This window comes from Dermacentor andersoni, chromosome 10, assembly GCF_023375885.2.
Source record: "Dermacentor andersoni chromosome 10, qqDerAnde1_hic_scaffold, whole genome shotgun sequence".
Classification (NCBI taxonomy): domain Eukaryota; kingdom Metazoa; phylum Arthropoda; class Arachnida; order Ixodida; family Ixodidae; genus Dermacentor; species Dermacentor andersoni.
In genome coordinates, this window is record NC_092823.1 from 105,264,963 (window position 1) to 105,285,758 (window position 20,796).

A 20,796-nucleotide genomic window follows, 5' to 3' on the forward strand; every position below is an offset into this window, starting at 1 on the left:
AGCGGCCTCATTTCGATAGAGTTCAAACGCAAAAGCACTTTAGGTGCACGTTAAATAACTGCACATCATCCAAATTATTCTGGTGCCCCCCGAAATGGTGTGCCTCATAATAAGGTGGTGTGTTTGGCACGTAAAACCACATAATTTGGTTTTTTAGATGTAATGTGGCTTGTTTTGTCTTCAGTGTGAATTCTCGATAGGTTTTAACAAGTTTCTTGCTCTTCTAACCGTGGTCTCGTGGCAGGTGTTTTACAAATGCAACGTTCAAATTGTTCCTGTTTTTTTTTTCTATCGCAGAGCAAAAAGACAAAAGTGGCACCGCCAGAACCCCACGAGAACCCACCGCATCAAAGAAATAACTCCAATACTAAAAGGATGGTAATCATTCTCTTGTTTGCTCTTTTTTCTAATTACAGATACCGCACAGTCGTCACTCAGATGCATCTTTCGAGGGACTCATCGGCACCTAACATTCAATAAGCTAATTTTATTAGGTTTAAAGCGCAGCTTCTATATTGCCAACTTTCCTGCCCGTCGCTGTGCTGCTGTCTGTCGGGAGAAGTCATGGTGATTTTTTTTTTCATTATGGGTTTAATGGTGGAATCGAACCCCAGTCCCCCGGCACAGCAGACCGATGCTCTAGCGATTAGGGAAATATCGTAATTTTTTCTTTGATATTTATTGCTACGCCTTCCAGGTATACTCACGCTTGGCACGATAGAAGAATCCTTGCGATAGAAGTGTAGGGGCACGATAAGATGTTTTGCTGCTATCGTGCCATCGTGAACTTGATTTTTGAGATTACGGCCGCGTATGTCAAATTATGTAGCCTGGGTGCGCAAGAGCCCATAGGTGCGCACCGGTTTCCTTTACGCCCAAGGCGCAGGAAATAAATGGGCAATCGAATGGGCAATGCTCAGCAAAACAGCAGTCCACATAGATTCCAAAAAATGCATTGTATACGCATATCTTTTTCATATTTAGAGTCGTACGGCGCACTTTCTGTGTCATAGTCATGATGTAGAATATACAGGGGCGACGACTCGCCTATCTTGCAATGCATACAGCGCGGCCAACTAAAGTCCCAAGGATAACAGGCGCCCAGTATTGAGCCGTTCTCTCTGCCTTCCCTCACATCCTTTCTTCTTTCATGGCTTTCCAATGTGCAATCCTTCCTTTCTTTCTTCCCTGGCTGGTAGCGCTAAATATTCGCGCCCTGAAGTGACCAAGTCAAGAAACGAACGTTTCGAGAACCATTTCAGCTATCAAATTAGGTGGACGGATTGTGCGCTTTTTTTGCTGTTGCTCTTGAGCGGTATATTACGGCGGCGCGTTTCTCGATTGCGATTGGGATGAGCCAATTTCGAAGATTGACACAGCGTCCTCTTGCCGAAGTAAATGTTGTTGTTAGATTAGCTGAGATAAAAACAATATCCGTGCGCTGTTTTAGCGTAGCAATAGCAGCATATTGACTGTGATGGGGCTTCCAGGCACATGGGTAAACTAAGTAAAAATTACTATAAAATGTTTTGCGCTTGGGTGCCAGTTTGCTGCTGCATTCGTAACGACCACTTGAATAATATTGCACTTGTAAACAGAGTTCCAGCGTAACACAAAAATGTGCTAATGTTCCTCAGCACCTGCGCTGTGTGCCTATTAAGTTTAGGGCACCGCTTCCACCAGTAAAAAAGTTAACTGACGTAGTGTTTGCTAAACTCCTTAAAGCTTTATTTGTAGCTGTGGATGTTAGCATGGTGGCAGGACACATAACATGTATAGCATACCAGCTGAAGCCTGTCGGGACACAGGCCGCAACATGCTGTAATCTGAAGTTCATGAGCACAGACGCTATGCGAAAGCACGCTTAAGTACGCAAATCTACCCACCAGTACTTCTGCGACTGATGTACTGGGTGTGCTCAGAGGTGAGTCAGTTTACAACCTTACAGGTCGGTTTCTTCTTTATTCACAAATGTGACTTTGGTAAAAGCAAAACAACGTGCAAAATCAGATTAACAGCTGCGGTCATAGGTTCAGTCCACTTGCGGTAATGAATTTTTTACACATTCGAAAGCAAGGAACAAATTTCTGGCGAACTTCGGCAGGGGACAAGCAGTACTCGATAGTGCGCGCACACCCACACAACGCCACGCGAGCAACCATGGAGATGTGTGCATATCTCTACTACCAACGAATTAACAAAGTCCACTGTACGTATCACTGCACGCCACGCAATGCATGCGCCCCGGCTGACGACGCAGCTCTGGGTGCTCGTAACAAGTTTCCGAGAAATATATTCATTGTGCCACAATTCAGCTGGCTTGACGACGTAGAAATTGGATCGCTTTGTAAGGCGAGTCGGCGCTCCTGTTTGTCTTACCCCGAAGTCATCACGCTCATGCACAGTCGTGAGCACGCTTTTCTTACAGCGGTATAGTGCCGTGTTTTGGATTGCACGGGTGCCACCTACCAGTAATGCCCTTCATTCGAGATAGATTGCATCTGAGCATGCGCAACCAAAATGACGTCTGTTCGCTTTACCTATAGTCGAGGCTTCAGCAGGTGCAAACCACCTGCGATCACTCGTGGAGGCTCCACTGGATATGGCAGCAAATTGAAGGCAACACGTAGCAAAGCCTACAGGACAGCGCGTTCCACGACGTCGGGTCTGTGCTTTTCGCTCAGCATTTCTTGTGGGCGCCTTTGCCGGCGACGACCACAGATGACGGCAGCTGTTGAAGCGTCAGCTGCAGGCAAAACAAAAAAAAAACAATGTAGCGGTTCAATCGGCTTGATGGCATATGGCCAGATGCAAGCTATATCGAACCAAACGTTATCGGTAGGCGGAACGAATGCAGCTTAAAGCACGGCGTGCGAGCGGTCAAAACAGCTGTGCTGACGAGTGTGTAAACAGAATTCACTTCCATTTCCCATTAGACCAGTTACCTCATTGCCAGTTGTACTACAAAAAAAGAGTGGCAAGTTTTTTCGTTCGGAAGTATTCCTCCTATTGGTATTCATCCTTAAATATTCGCGGCTGAATACGTCAACAATACTTCTCGACTTTGTGTTCACCGTGTCAGTAACCTTGTTTTCGAAGCAGACAAAGGGCTCCCAGAAAAATGAAACCTCAAACGATGAATAGTGGCTGAACAAGGGAGTGTTCATCTTGCATACAGATCATCGCTGCCATGACAAAGTCCAGTCCCTTTGTCGTACATTTGGCTTTAGTCTGAGGATACGTTTCTTTAGCCGTTGTTGAATAATAATATGGCTTATGTTCGCAGATCCAAGTCAGGCACAGTGATGAACAAGAACATTTTCGGCCAGGAGTCAAACGTTTCAACAAAGGGAGTTGTCTTCGCTGCCATGAAAAATTTTAGCCTCCTTTCGGAAGCGTTCGCTTCAGTCCAAAAGAAATATCTGGAAGTGGAGGGCTGCGCAGTGTTGGGGTCGTTCTGGTGCCGTATAACGTAAAGCTATTTTGATTTTATTCCAATTTCCTGACATCAACTTTACGCAAACACCGACACAAGCATCGAACGGTGATCCGCAGGGCAGTTTCAACTGCAGAAGCAACGGTTCTCGTTTATAGGAGACATTTGCTGGGACATAGGAGATCCCTTTTTTCTGCTTTCAAAGATATCATTGGGCACCTTGACAGTTTGGCCGACAAGAGACGAGGACTGCGGAGGACTGGAGATTGTTTCGGTTTGGCCAAGCTAACGCAGTGAATATAGATGACCGGGGCAGTAAAGTGGTGGTGCCGGCGGCTGCGATTGGTCCACTTCCCCTTGCTTAGATTGCGATGGGTGATCCAATATCGCGGCGGCATGCAATTGGCAGTAAAAAATGTCGATACCATTGAGCCACAGAAAATAATAGTTGGCAGGATGATGTCTTGTACGTGTTTAAAGGGCTAGTCAGCGTCATACTGCCGTGGTTTCATTGCAATATGCAAAGAAATCCGTTCCCGCGGGCAGCGCGGAGTAGCCTCTGTAAGAGCAATCGGTGGGCATCCTCATTTTATTCTTTTTGGAATGTGAGGGTGAGCAGGGATTGGGGCTCCATCTCAGGCAGCAACGTTGGAAAACTGGCTGGGAGCCCGCCGCCTTCCGCCACGCTCCACGCTTCGGGCGGGGGAGGGGAGGAAGGCGTGGCGCGTTCAAGTCTGGGCGTGCCCGGCCTGGTCGCTGTAACTAGAAAGCCATCTGTGACAGGTACCGAATGCGCGCTGCGCTGTGTTTTCGAGGCTTAGTTTGCTTTAGTGCGAGCGGCTGCACCAAGGTCAATTCCCTCGCTGTTGTTGCCGCGTTTTGGCACTGCAGTGTTTTGACAGCGAATTTCCGCGGCCATCGAGTGAAATGTAGGGATGTTGTCCTGCGGGCTCGTGACATTATGCCTGTGAATTTAGTTACACTCGCGGACAACTTCTGTGGCTATCAAGGGATAGCTATGTAGGCAAAGCGCGCACAAGTGAGAGCGCTTCTGATAAGAGTCCCGGGTCTTTATCCGCGTTAGCTAGAGCTGGGGAGCACAAAGCATAAACACCACACTAGCAACATTTAAATAAGATAGAACACACCACTGATTCGAAAGGTTTACTTGTTTTGCGGCTTTTCCCTTCCGTGTCTGGAGAAACGGGAAACCGCCGCACGTGGAAGGTACTTCGATTCAGCGCCGCATCCGAGCAATCAGAAGCACTGTCAAACACTGCCGGACTACTCAGCGCGGTAATACATGTGTAGCTTTCCCTTCATAGCCACAGAAAGCTCACCGCAAGCATAGTGCGCCTTTGTTTACAAGTTTATACGGGTAACAAAACTACTATGCCTACTTCTTATAGCTGTTCATGAATTTGCCATCGCAATTCTTGCTTGACCTTTCGGGTGAGACTGCGTAATTTTTAGCACGTAATCTGGGGCAGCGTTTACGGAATACGTCATCTGGGCCGGCGGTTCAGTACTCAAAGCTACTTGCGAACTGTTTCAAGTATGGGGCTTCAACGTATGCAGTGGTCACACACCTCTTCGTGTGGATCAGCCGATGAAATAGCCATGCTCCACAAACCACATTAACGACTGCTAAGTTATGCACGGATCCGAAAAATAGTTGCAGGTGCTGGTTCATGGAAGATAATTTTGCTAAGCATCTACGGATATTTCTAAATGAAGAGGGCTTCCGAGCTTTTGTATAAATTTACGTTTGTGATGCAGACCAAGCTGCACAAAAAAAAAATAGAATTGCAACTACCTGCGCCACCATACTTTGTCGTATAGTATTGTGCAAGTATTCTGATATTTTTCCTATTCTGCCTGACCACGTGTTTAACATGTACATTTATTTTGTTGTGCTGCTTCTTGGTATGTGTTACGATGAGTACGTATTGTTAGCTTTCGCAATCTCCGGTAGGTGTCCCGCTGCTTTTCTTCACACGCGCACTCTTGCACTGCGTTCGATTAGGCTGCTATCCCTTCGTGTGATGGTTCACGCTTGTGAATAAAAGCGTCAATTGGTAGTAAGCGGTTGTTCTCGCTCGTTCATTTCCTGTATCGCATTAGGTTTGCAATGTTTCGAAATCATGAATCACAACTAGCTCGCCCCAACGGTATTCCCAGTCCGATAAAATCATCCTTGCATGAAGGATTCACCTATCGAAAGCCGTGCTACGCACAAAAGAAAGCTCACCATTGCCAGGATAACTTCTAACAAGAGAAATTGAAGACTGCGTCATGGGAACTCTGGTCACTTACCGGGACCTTCCTGGAGGCCCGATGAAGGTTAAGTTCAAGGGTGAGATATCGCGGCATTACTTCTGCCGGCAGTGCCACATGCTGTCCCCCTGCATGTACACGGTTTCTGCTTCCCACATGTTGTACAACGACTGCCTCAAGGATCAGCTCTACAAGCACAAAAAGTACGAAATCCACTGCCCAGATGAGCGCAAGGATGTTTCCCTAGCACAGGTAACGTACTCCCGCTTGGCCCATTTTGTCCATGCGCGGCCTAATTGTGTCGTTTAAAAAGTGGTTCCCCAAATCTTCTCCACCACCCAAACCACAAATAGCGTACAGCTACAGCATGTATTATTTCTTATTGAAAAGATTCCTTTGCCAACCCTCCCAGACCCTTTTGACTATGGTTCCTGGGTGTTTTTCATTTCTGAAATCGACAAATTCACGGCATTTGAATAACGACTTCAGGAAATATTCGCTTCACGTAGATTTCAAGGTGTGCGCAGAGTGTGCATAATGTCTTTAAGCCACTGTGTATAGTCAAGTTTAATGAACGTGAGGCGTACGTGAGAACCCTGTATAATATCGCCATGTTTGAAAACATCAAATATTTCGGACCTAGCCAACTAGGAAAACACACACAACCTCTTGAAACATGTGCCCAACGTAAACCTTTGCGAACTAACAATGAAGTAAATGAAACCTCTACAAAATGTGATCGCATATTGAGATCAAGTGCAAACACCATGCGTTTATCTTGCAGCTTTTCCTAGTAACATACTTTAGGCATATTATTCAAACTTGCAGCATGGGTACACCAAGAAGTGCTTGAAGATTTGTGCGAGAAGTTTTAAATTTCAATGTTTCCATTGATGGTGTTTTCTTTTACACGTTGTATTTGTAACTGTGCACAAAGCACCCGATTTTGCAACAGCAGAAACCCACATGGGCTAAATATATACTTAGTGAATAACAGCAGAGTGCATGTCCAAATTTCGGAATGAAAGGCTAGCGCTTATAAATTAATATCATTTCAGCAAAAGTTCTACACTTCGTAGCAGTTGCAAGAAGTATGTCCTCCAAATATGGAGAAATGACGTTACATTTAACTGTTATCATCTTTTCACATGCCAGAGCGCTAATTAACCGGTACATCCCCAGCTACGGCATAAACTCTCTATACGACAAATCCTCACGGGACCATGTATAAGGAAGCATGGGATTTCAACAAAGCGTTATATCAATTCAGTTTATTTTCCTTAAAGACCTCAGATTTCAGAGGTAGTACATAGGGGTGGGTATAAGATAAGAATTTACACCCGTTCGAGTAACATAAGCGCCCATATATGTATTAATATATAGTATACATATTCTAGTATATTCACACATGTATACACACACATTAACGCTTACATATGTACACATGCACGCATGTACAACGTATCATGTACAACGTATTTGGACATGGTCAGTGACATGTTGTAAAAATACGTATTGGCAGATTATGTCGACAATGGTAGGGGCGGAGGCCGTTAAAGCTTGCTGCCATGCGAACAAAAAAACAAGGCTAAAAATGTTGATGTTTGTGAACTTGGTCGTGAAACCTGCTGCGAGTGGCTGGTCCGGTATGATATGCGTGCTGCGGGCGTTAAATAGGGTGCTTGATGAAGGCGAGTACTGTAAGTGAGTTTGGGGTAAAGACAGAGGGAAGTGATGCGCCGAAGTAAAACGAGATCCGGACGCCCAGATAGCAATTTCAGTGACGTGACTCTGATGTTATATTAGTATGACGAATGGATGAATCGAGTGACGTGGTTTTGTACAGCTTCAAGAGCGTTAATATGATATGCTTGATGCGGATTCCAGACTGCTTCGCGACGCTAGATAAAATATACGCCTTTGGATGCTTTTTACTAAAATATTTGTTTGGAAAAGCTTACATTATAAAATTAGAGGTGCAGACATACCAGTAGGCTCGATGGCGTGCATATTTAACACCTCTTCGTCGAATCGTTGGTATTTTCTCACAGTATTCTTGGCCTCCAGCCTTGCGACACTACAACCGTCGCCGAATCACTGACGCGGAGCTGGTCAGCATGCATTATCTGGGGTCGGGATATAGGTTGAGTCGACTGAGGTGAACAATATCACTCAGTGGGCGCTCAGACGCTACCATAGGCTTGATAAGGTCAATCTCATTAGTGTCTTCGGTAACCTGGTACAAAACAAGGTATAGGATCTCTGTAGCGTAGTAGAAGCTTCACATAGAGACAAAATCTTCGATGTCGAAACAAGAGGAGCATTATGAGACCACGAGTGTTTTCAGTATTCTGGTGACGTCTGCGACAATATGGTAACATAGGATTTCGATATTCATATGAAGGGACACATAATGCCTATTTGTTGTCGGGGTGGGCTGTAGAACGCTGTCTCGTAGATCCTAGTGGTGACTTCGGAGTGCTGAAGCTTAGAAGGCATTATGCTTCGATATATGTGCGCCAGATCAAAATAATCTGTTTAGCAATTTCGAAGAGTGAAATGCTACAAAAGTCCGAGAAAATGAATATCATCCGTCAAAACTTTCCTTTTGTAATATCCAAACTGTTCAATGGAAACAACATTATAGTTCATTCTCCAATTGAGCAGCAAAAGTTTCTGCACATATTTATGAAGTCTCTCCTCCTTTATTACGATCAAAAGAAAGGCCCGTGGAATGTGCTCTATAATTCAAACAAACCCTCTACTTCATTTCAGATATTTCAAGCTCGTGATCTGGTCACCATACTTGCTGATCAGTATGTGGAGTGCCCTGATAAACGGAACTGTACTGTTAAACTGCCTCTCGGGCAACTTGAGGTATGATTAGCATGTTCTGTTACGTATGGCTCAAATCATCTTTTTTTCTGGCTAACTATAGAAAATGTGAAAGCTTCGTGTGTGGCATAACTTCGTATCTAAAACATAATTTGATAAGGTGAAAAGCAAATTTGTGAAGACCACAGAAGAGGACATGAAGCATGCTGGTCTTCTGATAATTTTGTCGCCAAAGGCTCTAATAGGACCTCTCCATTCATTACCAATGTATGCAGCTTCCACATAATTTAGCTATCTAAGGTATAGCTTGACCTATTGAAAAAGCAGAGATATATTTTTTAAGACTACGCGACTGACAAATGACCCTAAGGAGCAAAATAACAAACACTTTTGATTTGCAAGAAATGCGAAATAATTCCTCTCTTCGCCAGGCACTATGCATGACACAATTTTTCTTAATATATCCAACTTAGTGGCTTTTGGCATCAATAATCTCTCAATAATATCTGAGTAAACTCAATAACAGCTCAGGCTGTAATTTTCAATAATTTAATGCTACAAAAAAAACAATACCTTAGCATTAACGCCTATAGAACTTGCACTGAGGAAATGTTTTGTCGGATGTAATGGGATATCTCAATATGGCACTTAACAACATGAGATTATTGTGATAAAACGCTATTAAAACGCAGACGTTCTTGAAGTAGGTCGACATGATTAGAGCTTTTGTCTGCTGTGTTGATCTTTTGGAATGCTTTCATAACTCTCGCGACTCTGTATTTGTACCTCGCACTTAGCTGTTACTTGTACCCAAATGCCTTGAGGGAAATTAATTGGTACGACTGAAAATAGGAGAAATAAGCTTTCGGAAGTATCTCGCTTTTTGTTTCGCCTAACAAACCGTTTCATATAACAAGCATTATGGCTTTCGAATCCGGAGACGAAATGCGACAGAGCGTATTTTGAAATGTTCGTAGTTCAAAGAAGCCTCTGAGCTGTCCCTGTGATTTATTGAGCATAAATGACAGCCGGTAATACATTGAACGAGTATTAAGTTTGGAAGCGACGTCGAGTGGAAGCTGAGAAGTGCAGCATAGATTGTTCATACAGGAATATAGTCATCCGAGTTCACAAGGTGTATGTTTGGTTGCCACTGAAGAGGTGTTAACTTTCTTACGATGAAACTGGAGTTGTTCTCGCAGTAAGCTTGCGATGGCTGCTTTTTCAAGTAGGGTGGTTTGCTGCACGAGTTGGGACTATTATAGCTTCGCTGCTTCTTATGAATTGCTTATGAATATTACTAAATCTTAAGCAAATGAACGAACACATGCAAATTCCTGCCTGAAGTTATAGCTATAGAAAACTAGAAAAAATGTAGGAAAACTATGGAGGGAACTTAGCTACGAAGAGGGAAAGCTTTAGTTGAAACGAATTCGGCGCATGCGAGAGGTGAACAAAATTTTTTCGCCCAGGCGTAGGAGCGAGGCAATCAAACCTAGGCATGGTGCTATGGCTCCAACACTCAGGGGTTATCGGATGCTTTCTAGAAACGCCTTTATCTTACAGTGGAGACATCGAGTAGGCCGGCGACGATGTTCTTTGGCACACCAATGAATTTGTCTTTCGCAGAAACATTACATAGAATGCAAGGAGATGTCAAGCATCAAGTGTACCAAGTGTGGCCATAAAGTGCCATCCACTTCATGGATGGAGCACAAGACTGATTGCCAGCCGAAGTGTGACAACGACTTTCCACGTAGGGTAAGCTTTAGCTTGGACATACTGCAACTGTCCTCTTGCTTAGTAAATAAGATCTGCAGACCATGAGACTACCAGACATTTATTTCTAAAAGAAAATCGAAACAACTCGTGTTGCAGAGCATCCATTTTGATGTTTTAACATGAATTATTGTACCTGAAAGTAGAATCACACAGTACGACCCAAGAATAGTTGGTGTAAAGTCAAAGTATCGCTATCGCTTTGCAAAAGTGGTAAAGAAAAACAATAGAATTGGGCAATTGATGCATAAATTTTATTTCGGCTTACAGAGTGAGTAATAAGAGCGATAAGGGAATAGAATGAAGTTTACCAAATAGGTTTGAACATCGGCCCTTCTATCCATAGATTGCACACTAACATAGTCCTTCACTTTAGGAAAGGAAATGAATCAGTGTTAGAATAACGTGAAAACAAAAACGTTCATAACAGTTTGTTGCGATTGCAGTGATGTACAATAGCACCGCTTGTTATTTTAGGGCGGCAGCTGATCTGTCTCTGCTCCCTCATAATTTTGATGGCCACCTGTGTCACATAAAAAAAACACAGCAAACGAAAAATTAAGTAAGCCCAAGCTGAGAAGTCAGGCGTGCGTATTTCAATTTTGTTGACTAATATATTTCTTTCGTGACAGTCGTCTTATATTGGAGCTTCGGCATGCTTGCATAAGATGTCGCCGGCAAATATGGGACATTGTCCGCTCATGTCACACCGTTGAGTTTTCCCCTTCCATGTTTTCCTGTCCTCGATGCGATGCAAATGTGTCTGTTCCTCACAGGAATACGATCACTCTCCTTCCACTCATTGAATAAGGATGACAAGCGAAGATGTGCATGTGGGCCCCTTAAAGGCGAAGTGCACTTCCACCACGGGTCGCTCTAACATTTCACTATCTTATGGATCGGCCCACGTATGGGGAGTGCTTAACGCATAAATCACCACTGCTGCGGGTTAGCCCGGTGTTGGCTTATCTTCGCGATCTTTTTCCTACACGCGGACGCGATAGTGGGGAAAGTAGCGCTTAACAGCTTCCTCTAAAAAGAGGCTTGAATTAAAAGTGGTCAAGCAAAGAATGCCGCTGGAGCCTGCGTTTCCCGAAGATCCCGAAGATAGTGAAACGCCAGGCCGACCCGCGGCGGAAGTGCAGTTCGCCAATGGGACTTACGTTCAGAAAAGTTTGTTGCAAGCTGGGTTGAGTGAAGACCTAGGAATGCATATTAGAGCGACGAGTAAAGGACTACTTCAGAAGGAGGGACTATCTAGAAAGCAGAAAATGGGCGCAACACTTCCAACTGTTTATGCTGAGGATGATGTCGGCAGAGTACAACAAATGCTCATGCGTGGGGCTCACTCCGAAAAACCACAACCAACAAATCATCCAGCTGGATCTTGTTCCCAAAAAGACAAACAGGATGGTCGCTAACGCAGTTGGTGCTGGGAAGAGATTGATACGACCGATACAGGCCTAGGTAACTGTAGAAGGTATATAGGAAAGTGTTGCGGAAGAGAAGAAATTAGGAAAGTGCATACAAAAATGTCAGCATTAAAATCATGTATAGCATACCTCAGTAACCCAAGCAGGCTAGGTGACCACTTGTCACCGCCTCGTTTCAAATGAGAAGCCAATAAATCATCATTCTCGTCATGATAATCAACAACCACTTTTCTTGATATGAAAGTCCTCCATCAACCCTCACGGCATCGATTCGGCGCTCCTATCCATTATTGGCAACTCGCTTTTGAAGAAAAAATGTAATGCTCACAAGAGGTAATTGAAGTTTGCCGCTGAAGGCCTTCAACTTGCAGTAAGTGTAAAATTAGGTAGTGGTCATCATTCTTTGCATTTAGCTTCTTTTCAACGAAATTTCTTGACAGAAACTTAAAGACTTTGCTCGCTCTCTACACAGTCACAAGGCCCAGCATCCATCGAGCCTGAAAAGACTACGTGCAAGCACTGTGGGAGGAATATGAAAGAATCGAACATGCCGCGTCACCTGGAAGTATGCTACGAAGTGCGAACTACTTGCGCTTACTGCGATAAAGATGTCGCTCGGAAAGACATCGAGGTGAGCTTACGAATTTCGTTTTGTTCCTTCAGCGCTCATCTTAAATAAACCAAAAATACCGATATAGACGCAACTGTCCGAGTTGTATTCGCTGGGAAGTGCATATATAATGTGCGCACAGAAATCCAAAAGAAATTTATGAATCACACATTTGTCCCACAGTTGTGTGATTCAGGTGCGTATGAACGACATCGGTACATTGCGTTATCTAAAATACAGATTCCGCCATTTCCACACATAACTTCTCGCTCCCACTTTTGTTTATAATGCGTGCACTTTTCCTGTTTATCAAGTTTAGCTGCAGGAAGTATTTTATCAAACGACGGGAACGCACTTTCATTTGGTAATCATTTGCAATACTAGACTAGTGAGCAATGCCTGTCGAAATCGCATATTTCATCTCCTATCCAGCTAACTATCGATGCAGTCAATGTTTTTTATTAACTCACAATGGCTATTGAATATGGTGACCTGAATCAAGTATAGTCGATTCATCAGCTGACACCGCCACACACACACACACACACCGAAATATATATATATATATATATATATATATATATATATATATATATATATATATATCTTTCCAAAAAGAACAGGTTAAAAGTTAAGAAAATGCTGATCAACGACCTCCACCAAGTTCTTGTTTTTAACTCTGAAAATCCCAAGCGAGTTCTCAGCTTAAAATGACAAGTGCATAGGACGTTGTATCCGCAGCTTGAAGCTATGTTTTATCATACTCCTAAATCTATTTGACATTATTTAAAGAATGACTTTTTAGCAAAACAATTTTAACAAAAGACACGGTGAATTTTGTCATAATCACCCATGGCATGAACAACTCGACTATACTTTAACATAAAATATTCAAGAATAACTGGTGTGGTTACAGATTTGAAGATAGCACCCGCTGAAAGGCATGCTATCTTCGTCGAATATTTTAAAGGTCCACAGAGAGGATTACCGTTGTCAAATTGTCCAGACATTCTTCAGAGCAACTTTCACAAATACATTACATTGTTATGCCCAGCGTTTTGGCGGCAGTTAAGTACTTTTTTCGGGATCTCATGACTTCATTCGAACATATAACATCAGCGTGCTTTATATGTGTCAAACAGTTCATCTAAATAGTACAAGACTTTGGTTAGGCAGTCACACACTCTCAGTTAAGTGATTCTCGCAGATGATTCCCGCAGATGTCAAATGTCAAAGTATGACGATGGCTGGATTTCCGGCCAGGGTGACCGCAGTCTAATCAGCGCGCATTACAGACACGTTTCGTACCCTGGTTCAGTTGTGCCACGCTAAACGCATCTTATGAAGGCTAATTTGGAATCTTTCAACGTACTGCTTCACGGGGCCCTCGTGTTTTGCGTCTGAACGCCAAATGCAATCTATCAAGCAGCCGACAAAAAAATTTTAATTTACAATTCTCCCAGCAAATAGTACTTTGTCAAAAGGCTAGCTTCTTCCAGTTTTACAGACTCGAGTTCATGATTACAGAATAATGTTTTATTGAGCTAATAAGCGCAATACTACAATGAAGCTACGGAAGGGGGTCTCAGAGCACAGTGCTTTAAAAGGAGTTCTTGTCAGGTAGCACCAAAAAATAACATTATTAAGCCACACCGTAAAAAGTGCAAAGCAGGCAAAGGAACGGATTAATAATACATCAGTTCTTGAATTGTTCAACCTAACTTTGATAATACAAAAGTAGTACAAAATAATAGAGGTAAAGCAACAATGAAATCCAAAATATATGAAATATTGCGTACAAATTTTGTAATTGCACTCCTGTTATGACTTATAAAAAGCCTTCAACATTATTCATAAACATTAGTAGTATTCCGATTGCTTCACTCCAAACTTGGCTACCTGATATTTTATTCTTCAATCTTTAACTTGTTCTTTATAGTGTGCTATAGTTTCGAATGTTCGGCCCTCGCTAGTCTCTTTCTGACAATATTCTGCAATTTACTGTACACTTGTTTTTCATAAATTGACACTTGCATCAATTCTTACAATTGCAGGCGCATACTGAGGAGTGCAAGCGTAAGTTTGAAGAAACACGCGAGGTAAGACACCCGAATTTTTCTTCCATTTTTCTTCAGAGGGCCAAGAGGCATTTTGGTAGTGCAATTATACAGCCAAACGTCCATTTAACAAAACATGGTCTTCCGGAATTCTCGGTTCTATAAATTGTTTTCGGAATCCTCCGATGACTACTCAGAGCCATATATTTTTGAAAACGTCGAAGCAACGAAGGAAACTGAGCTGGGTGCCAGGTACATAAAGCTTGGGGGCTGAAACACTTGCCGCAAAGAAAGTGGTAACAAGAAACTTAAATTCTCGAAATGCCTTGACATTTATTCATGCTTTCGTGTCTCAACATTGCAAAGCTTCACAACGGCTTTGCCAGATGCGGCCCTAGACTTTATCGTAGCCTTGTTGAAATGGAATCGCGGTCAACGATAAATGCATACGTACACCGAAGAAATATTAATTTTTTATTTTTTTCAATACATACACGTTTTTCGTATGATTCTTGTGTTTGCAACTTACCGAAGCTCTATACTTCGCGAAAGAACTGCCAGGGGCAGTGGGTCTTGTTCAACCGAGGCTGAACAGCAAATATATTTAAGAACGTCCAATAAAACTTAAAGCTTAACGAAGTGTCTACCTGTAGACGTCAAAGCAAGAACCGGAATGTATGGCTCAATTGTTTGTAAAAATTATTGTTTTGTTACGATTTAACCTCCTCATAATATAATAGTCATATACTTTACCATTTGGCCGCAAAACGCAACGGTGGAAAATGGTTAATACATAAATAGAGCTGATATGTGCTAAATCGTAGGTTATGTCCAATAACACCTCTCAGCTATCGGTTCATAATGTAAACTGAAGGCAGCCGATTCGCGTGGATTTCACTCTGGGTATTCATACTTTTTTGTAGCGCAGACTCTTTCTATTTTTCGAAGCTTGCATTTGTCAGCATTTCTGATTTTTTTGTATAGATCTCGCGAGTGAGAAGAGCTCTCGTGAATAACGTTGCCTGGCCTCTACTAAAAAATGTTTCCCATGGAAATATTTGTTATTCCGCCATTGATTAAGACTTCATGAACCAGCCCTCGTTGATATTTCATAGATGGCTCAAACATATATACCAGTCGCGAATAATATTTGTGTGATACATTATATCTTGAATATATTATGTATTTCCATCTACCGCCGTGCAGCAGGATGTTACAAAAACGTGAGAGGTTTTTTTGAAGGAAGAAAGCTTCGCAGCTAAACGAAAAATTGTCTTCGTCTTCGGATTGCACCGCGGACTAAGACCTTTCACTGACGGTCGCACTGGCAACGGGGCTAATCAGACCAGCCGCTACAGCTCGATCGAAATGCGACGACGCTGAACATAGCAAATAAGTTCGGCGGATGTCCGCAAGGTTGATGAATATTAGGCCAGTGAAGCATTGGCGCCCAACGAAGAGTCGCATGAAGCCACAGAATAAACCAGTAGGGTATCGTCTTTAGCTTCGCTCTTTACTCGGGTGCATAATATTTTCGATGACCATGACCATGTTTTCGATTGGCATTGCAGTTCCGTTTGAAACAGGGTGGCGACAAATAGCCACCTAACCCACTTGTGCTAGGAGGTTTGCATCTATTGAATTATAGCGTTTTATTCTAGGCGTATATTATATTCTCGCTCTTCAGTAAAACAAATTTCTCTATATGGTACAAACACTTATGCTTCCAACAATCTGAGCATCATTAATCTCTTCCCTAGTATTTTTCACCTCATTATTACTCTAAAGATATATCTTATCGAGCTGCTGACTCATTGTCCTGTCATTGTTTAATTTCAGTACTTGTGGAAGCGTAATTTCCATACCATTAAACTTGCTCCCCAGTTTGGATTTCCGGTGAACTAATATGTCCTTATATCTGAGGACGCGCGAAAGAATGTCTCCACAAAGATAAAATAAGCAGGAGTAGGCAGCCGCTCTTGTGCTTTCCATGTAGGTGCGTTTACATCGGGAACCTATTAGAAAGGCCTGATGCATTTCCTTTCTGCTACCCAATTTCTCTTCTTGTTTAGCTATCTTCGTGTATGTGCGTGTCGTTTGGGCGCTTTTTAAAGGTCTCGATTAGGAAACTACCAACAGCCCCTACAGCAGACCATGGTGTACTTTCGAATGTCTGGCTCCAGCAGCTGCGGCGTATATGCTCCGCCATAAAACCACACGCGTTTTATTATTTTTATCATCGTTACATTGCCGCCCCTCTAAAATGAAGTGATCAGCTCAAGCATATTTGCGTTCACTGGGAGTGCGTGGAACAGCTTTTTTTTTTCAAAAATTCAGCGCTGTTTGCTTTTCCGTATGAGATATATAGAGTCTGTTTACCTTCTGCTGGCCCGTCCCTTGACTATTGTAACCATAGCATGCGCTTTTTTCCCTCTTTAATTCCAGGCAAGCGATGCTGCAGCTGCCGCTTCTGGAAACTCCAAGAAGGTAGGAGCACATCACGTTTTATTGTTTGTTGTCAGTGTTGTGCTCTATTGTTATAAATCAGAATGGTCTACGAAGCGAACACATGCAAAGCTCACCTCTTTTCGTGCTTTCTAAACACAAACCCTGGGGCGCTATAGCGTACAACTATTCGAAACTTTTCTATTCAAATTCTGCAGTCAGCACCCTGTGACTGGTCGAAAACTTTTTGGACTACCCCCCCTTCACCTGCCTATCAAGCTATGTCACGAAAATCGGGACAGCTCCCCATATGATATGACGTGAGCACACTAAATATGCATGATTTGGCCGAACAATAAAATAGTTATTTCTGATTCGGTGCCTTTTCAACATTAGCCCTCGGCTATTGGTCAAGAGTTTTCTGGCTGCACCCACTTCATCTGCCTGTCACGCGACGTCACAATACCGCGAGAACTCACCAAGTCAAAGTGCAGTGTACGCATTAAAAATGCAATAATATGCCAAACAAAAGTGAATATTCTTCTGATAGCCGCAGGTTGCCCAGCTCCCAAAGGATTAAAAGATGGCTGCCACCAATCACTCGGGCACTCGCTACTCGCATCTGCGCATAATAAAGCTTTCTGCGTGGCCATGTAACGTCTTCAAGCACATTCGGGACGTTTACGACCTCGTTCTACCAACGCTTCTTTGTTGAGGATCCGTTTTAGTGTCATTCTTCACCTGCCATTCCATGCAGCCGCAATTTTCGGCCAGCGACTGCAAACGAACTGAGGGAAAGCGGACCAATTGCAGACGCCGGCACCACCCTCTTCATCCGGTTATGGATTTTCAGTGCAGTGGCTCGGCCCTATCGAATCCATCTCCACTTGAGTGTGTTCCTCGCCTCGTGCTAGCCAATCAGATATGACCAGCCGCTCAATGTAGACAATGTTATTCGTTTTTCAAGCAAACAAAAGTGACCTCCTATGATCGAGGAGAGCGTTTAATTGGTCTGTTCAGACAACCCTGTGGGTCACCGCCCGATGTTTGCGTCAGCGGTTACGCAAATTTGACGTCAGGAGATCGGAATAAAAACATATTGGAATAGTTTTGCGTTATAGGGCCCCTGTAAGAAAATTGTACGTGGTAGGTGTTAGCACGAGAATGAGCTAAGGACCGCGGTAATAACGATCGAACAAAAAGATGTTAGGTGTAATGGTAAAAAACAGGAAGTTAGTGGTGTGGATCAGGATGCAAACAGGTATGGCCGGTATTCCAGTTGACGTTCAAAGAAAGAAATGTTATGCAATGCGTAAGAAGTAATGCAATGCGTTACATGTAATGTAATGCGGTTATGTAATTCGAAAGCTAGATGACCGCTGGTCCATTGGAGTTACAAAATACGTGTCGAGGGATGGAAAGCGCACTAGAAGACGGTAGGAAATTAGGTGGTTGATGAAATTAAGAAATTTGCAGGTGCAAGCTGGTATGAGCTAGCGCAAGACAGGCGTAATTGGAGATTGCTGGGAGAGGAGTTCGTGCTACAGTGAACATAAAAAATTTTCTCCATAAATAGGAGCAATAGTTGAGCTTAGAGAGTGCGCTTCTTTTTTCCGGTCAAGTTTTCACTGAGCAAGTTATTAGCCTTCTCTCAAAACTACCCGTGCTGGGCCTCGCAAAAGAGTATTCAGTTCTTTTTCCTCGAAACCTGCTTTACTATTTCAATAAAACGGTAAACCTCTCTTTGCCAGCATTGCTAAGCTCAAGAGTGCAGAGAGCAAGCATAGAGCCTTTCTGAAATCAAAAGTTCTGTTAATGTGGCTTAAGGACCACATTTTCTTGGAAAACTCAGGCAGCGTTTATTGGCTCTAAGAAAGTAATTGGCCCACATGATCACGTTGCGTAGAATGCTTTCGGGGGCAACAGTGGCAACAAGTACCTTTAATTATCAATTAATGAAATTTATTTTATACTTCAGTATGCATGCAAGAAAGTCATTTTCGAATAAAAGCTACACAAGTAGCTTGAGATCTTTCAAATGATTTTGCTAGGCAAAAGCAATGAAATTTAATGTGCACAATTATGACAGCTCAAGGCAATCACTAACGCCATGCGAATGCTGCAATTCCTGGGAATGTGAATGCAATTTAAAAAAAAAGGTGAATAAGATGTTTTAGCATTGTTTTGCGCCAGAGGAAACGGCACAACATAACAGGAAGGTAATAATATTTAGAACACCAAACAAAACATCGAGTACAACTAGCTTCAACTTTTGTATAGCTTGACCGAGACTGGAAAGGAAGCAAATTTTCTACTGATCCTGCATTTATGATGTTATATAATGAAGAATTATATCTCGAATACCGAGCGCATTGCCACATTTCTTAATATAGCCGGAAGCGCGCTAAACACGTTCCAATGTCCACTGTGATTCCCAGTTTAACGGTGCAGCTCGAGTCTTCATGAAAATGCTACATTATTGCCTATCTTGCTCTCTGCGGAGTTGAAGCACTCATACACTTAAATAGCAAAGAATCAGCGTTAGAGTGACAGGAAGTACGCTTTCTCTGTGCTCAAGCGACTAGGAGCTTTTTTTCTTCAAACTGCCTACGACAAATTTACACTGCCAGTGCATAAAGGTAAACAATAGAATCTAAATGGGGTGGAAAGATTAGATTTTAATTACTGGATGTCACCTACCTAAGTCATCCGAATCTAGATTTTGACGTTCTTCTGCTAGCACTTCTCTTCGTCATTGCCGCTTTTCCTTTTGGGGAGCCTCAGTTGCACAGCTATTCATGACCACTATATTTATGGGAAATTCGCAAGTGTACATCCGTGGCAGGCCCCACTAACAGCAGTGCCTTAGACGATGCTCCAGACTGGGGGTAACAGCAAATAAAATGCTACTTTCGCTTTGCATGCAGGACAGCGAGGTTCTTAGTGCTCAAAAGTTTTGGCATGGTAAGATGCCTAGCATGCCTTTCCAGGGGAATATGATGAAAGCATAAATGACATGTACAATGCCCAACAGACACAAAATGTACGCAAAAGGCAATTCTCAACATATAAAGTACTTCACTGCGACCAGCGTTTCAAGAAAATTTGATTGCCTTGATTGCACGAGCTGCACAGGCAGCGCTGGCCCATAGTCCAAGGACGTGTCTCAGCTCAAGGTATGACAGTCTGTGGTGAATGTTCAGTGAGAAATTACAGGGCAGTTGCAACAATTTTTTGACAAATGTCCATTAAATTCTCTGGGCGCATTTTTTTGCACACTTCAGTCATTTCTTCAGAGCAGCAGGCTTGAGACTTGCGCAGATTTTTTTCCCAGTTGGATTTATAACCCTCGAACCAGCTCCTCGTCAGCTATTCCTCATCTCCTCATCAGTTATTGGCCTGACTGTGTTGGGGTGCTATACGTGTAGCATGCTCTGATCTATAGGAAGGCTACAGTGACAGCATTGACGAGTCGACGACTGTGAGTTGAGCGCGTAAAGTCATGTTCCATGTGGACGGCCAAGGAGCAGGTGGCACGTAGTGCTGCGTAGTTGACTGCACGAACATGAGTCCTTGCAAGCTGCGCACAGTTTGAGCCGATGTCGATAACGTTCAGCCAAGGTTAGACCTAGTGCCGTCGCCTAGTTCGCGCATCAGCTACCGGTGGACCTGATCTGAAGGTTCAGGTATTAGGCGGAAGACCACTACTTTTTAGTTAACTTTCAAGCTTATGGTTATTAACAATTTTTCATTGGCGCAGTGCACACACAAAAAAAAAGTCACAAGCGATGACACCGTGCGCTATCAACGTCAGTACTTTTCCATTCTTTAAGAAAACTAATCGTATTCGCTGGTGCTTCCACAAATAATTATGCTACCTACGTGGGTCTATTTCTGCATATTATTATGCTGACTCTTAATTCA

The 20,796-nt window shown here is 43.0% G+C and overlaps 1 protein-coding gene across 4 annotated transcripts in view; it reads left to right on the top strand.

Annotated features, from left to right (window-relative positions):
* The window catches only part of LOC126544574 (uncharacterized), a 235,665-nt gene that overhangs the window by 116,462 nt on the left and 98,407 nt on the right, over positions 1 to 20,796 (top strand). The window contains exons 15-21 of one of the 4 annotated variants that reach the window (XM_072284971.1): positions 298 to 378; positions 5,894 to 5,965; positions 8,489 to 8,590; positions 10,178 to 10,309; positions 12,233 to 12,391; positions 14,425 to 14,469; positions 16,873 to 16,914. In XM_072284971.1, the coding sequence (XP_072141072.1) occupies positions 298 to 378; positions 5,894 to 5,965; positions 8,489 to 8,590; positions 10,178 to 10,309; positions 12,233 to 12,391; positions 14,425 to 14,469; positions 16,873 to 16,914 (633 nt within the window). The remainder of the gene's footprint in view (positions 1 to 297; positions 379 to 5,893; positions 5,966 to 8,488; positions 8,591 to 10,177; positions 10,310 to 12,232; positions 12,392 to 14,424; positions 14,470 to 16,872; positions 16,915 to 20,796) is intronic. The other 3 variants (XM_055077729.2, XM_055077730.2, XM_055077731.1) reach the window with 3 other exon arrangements.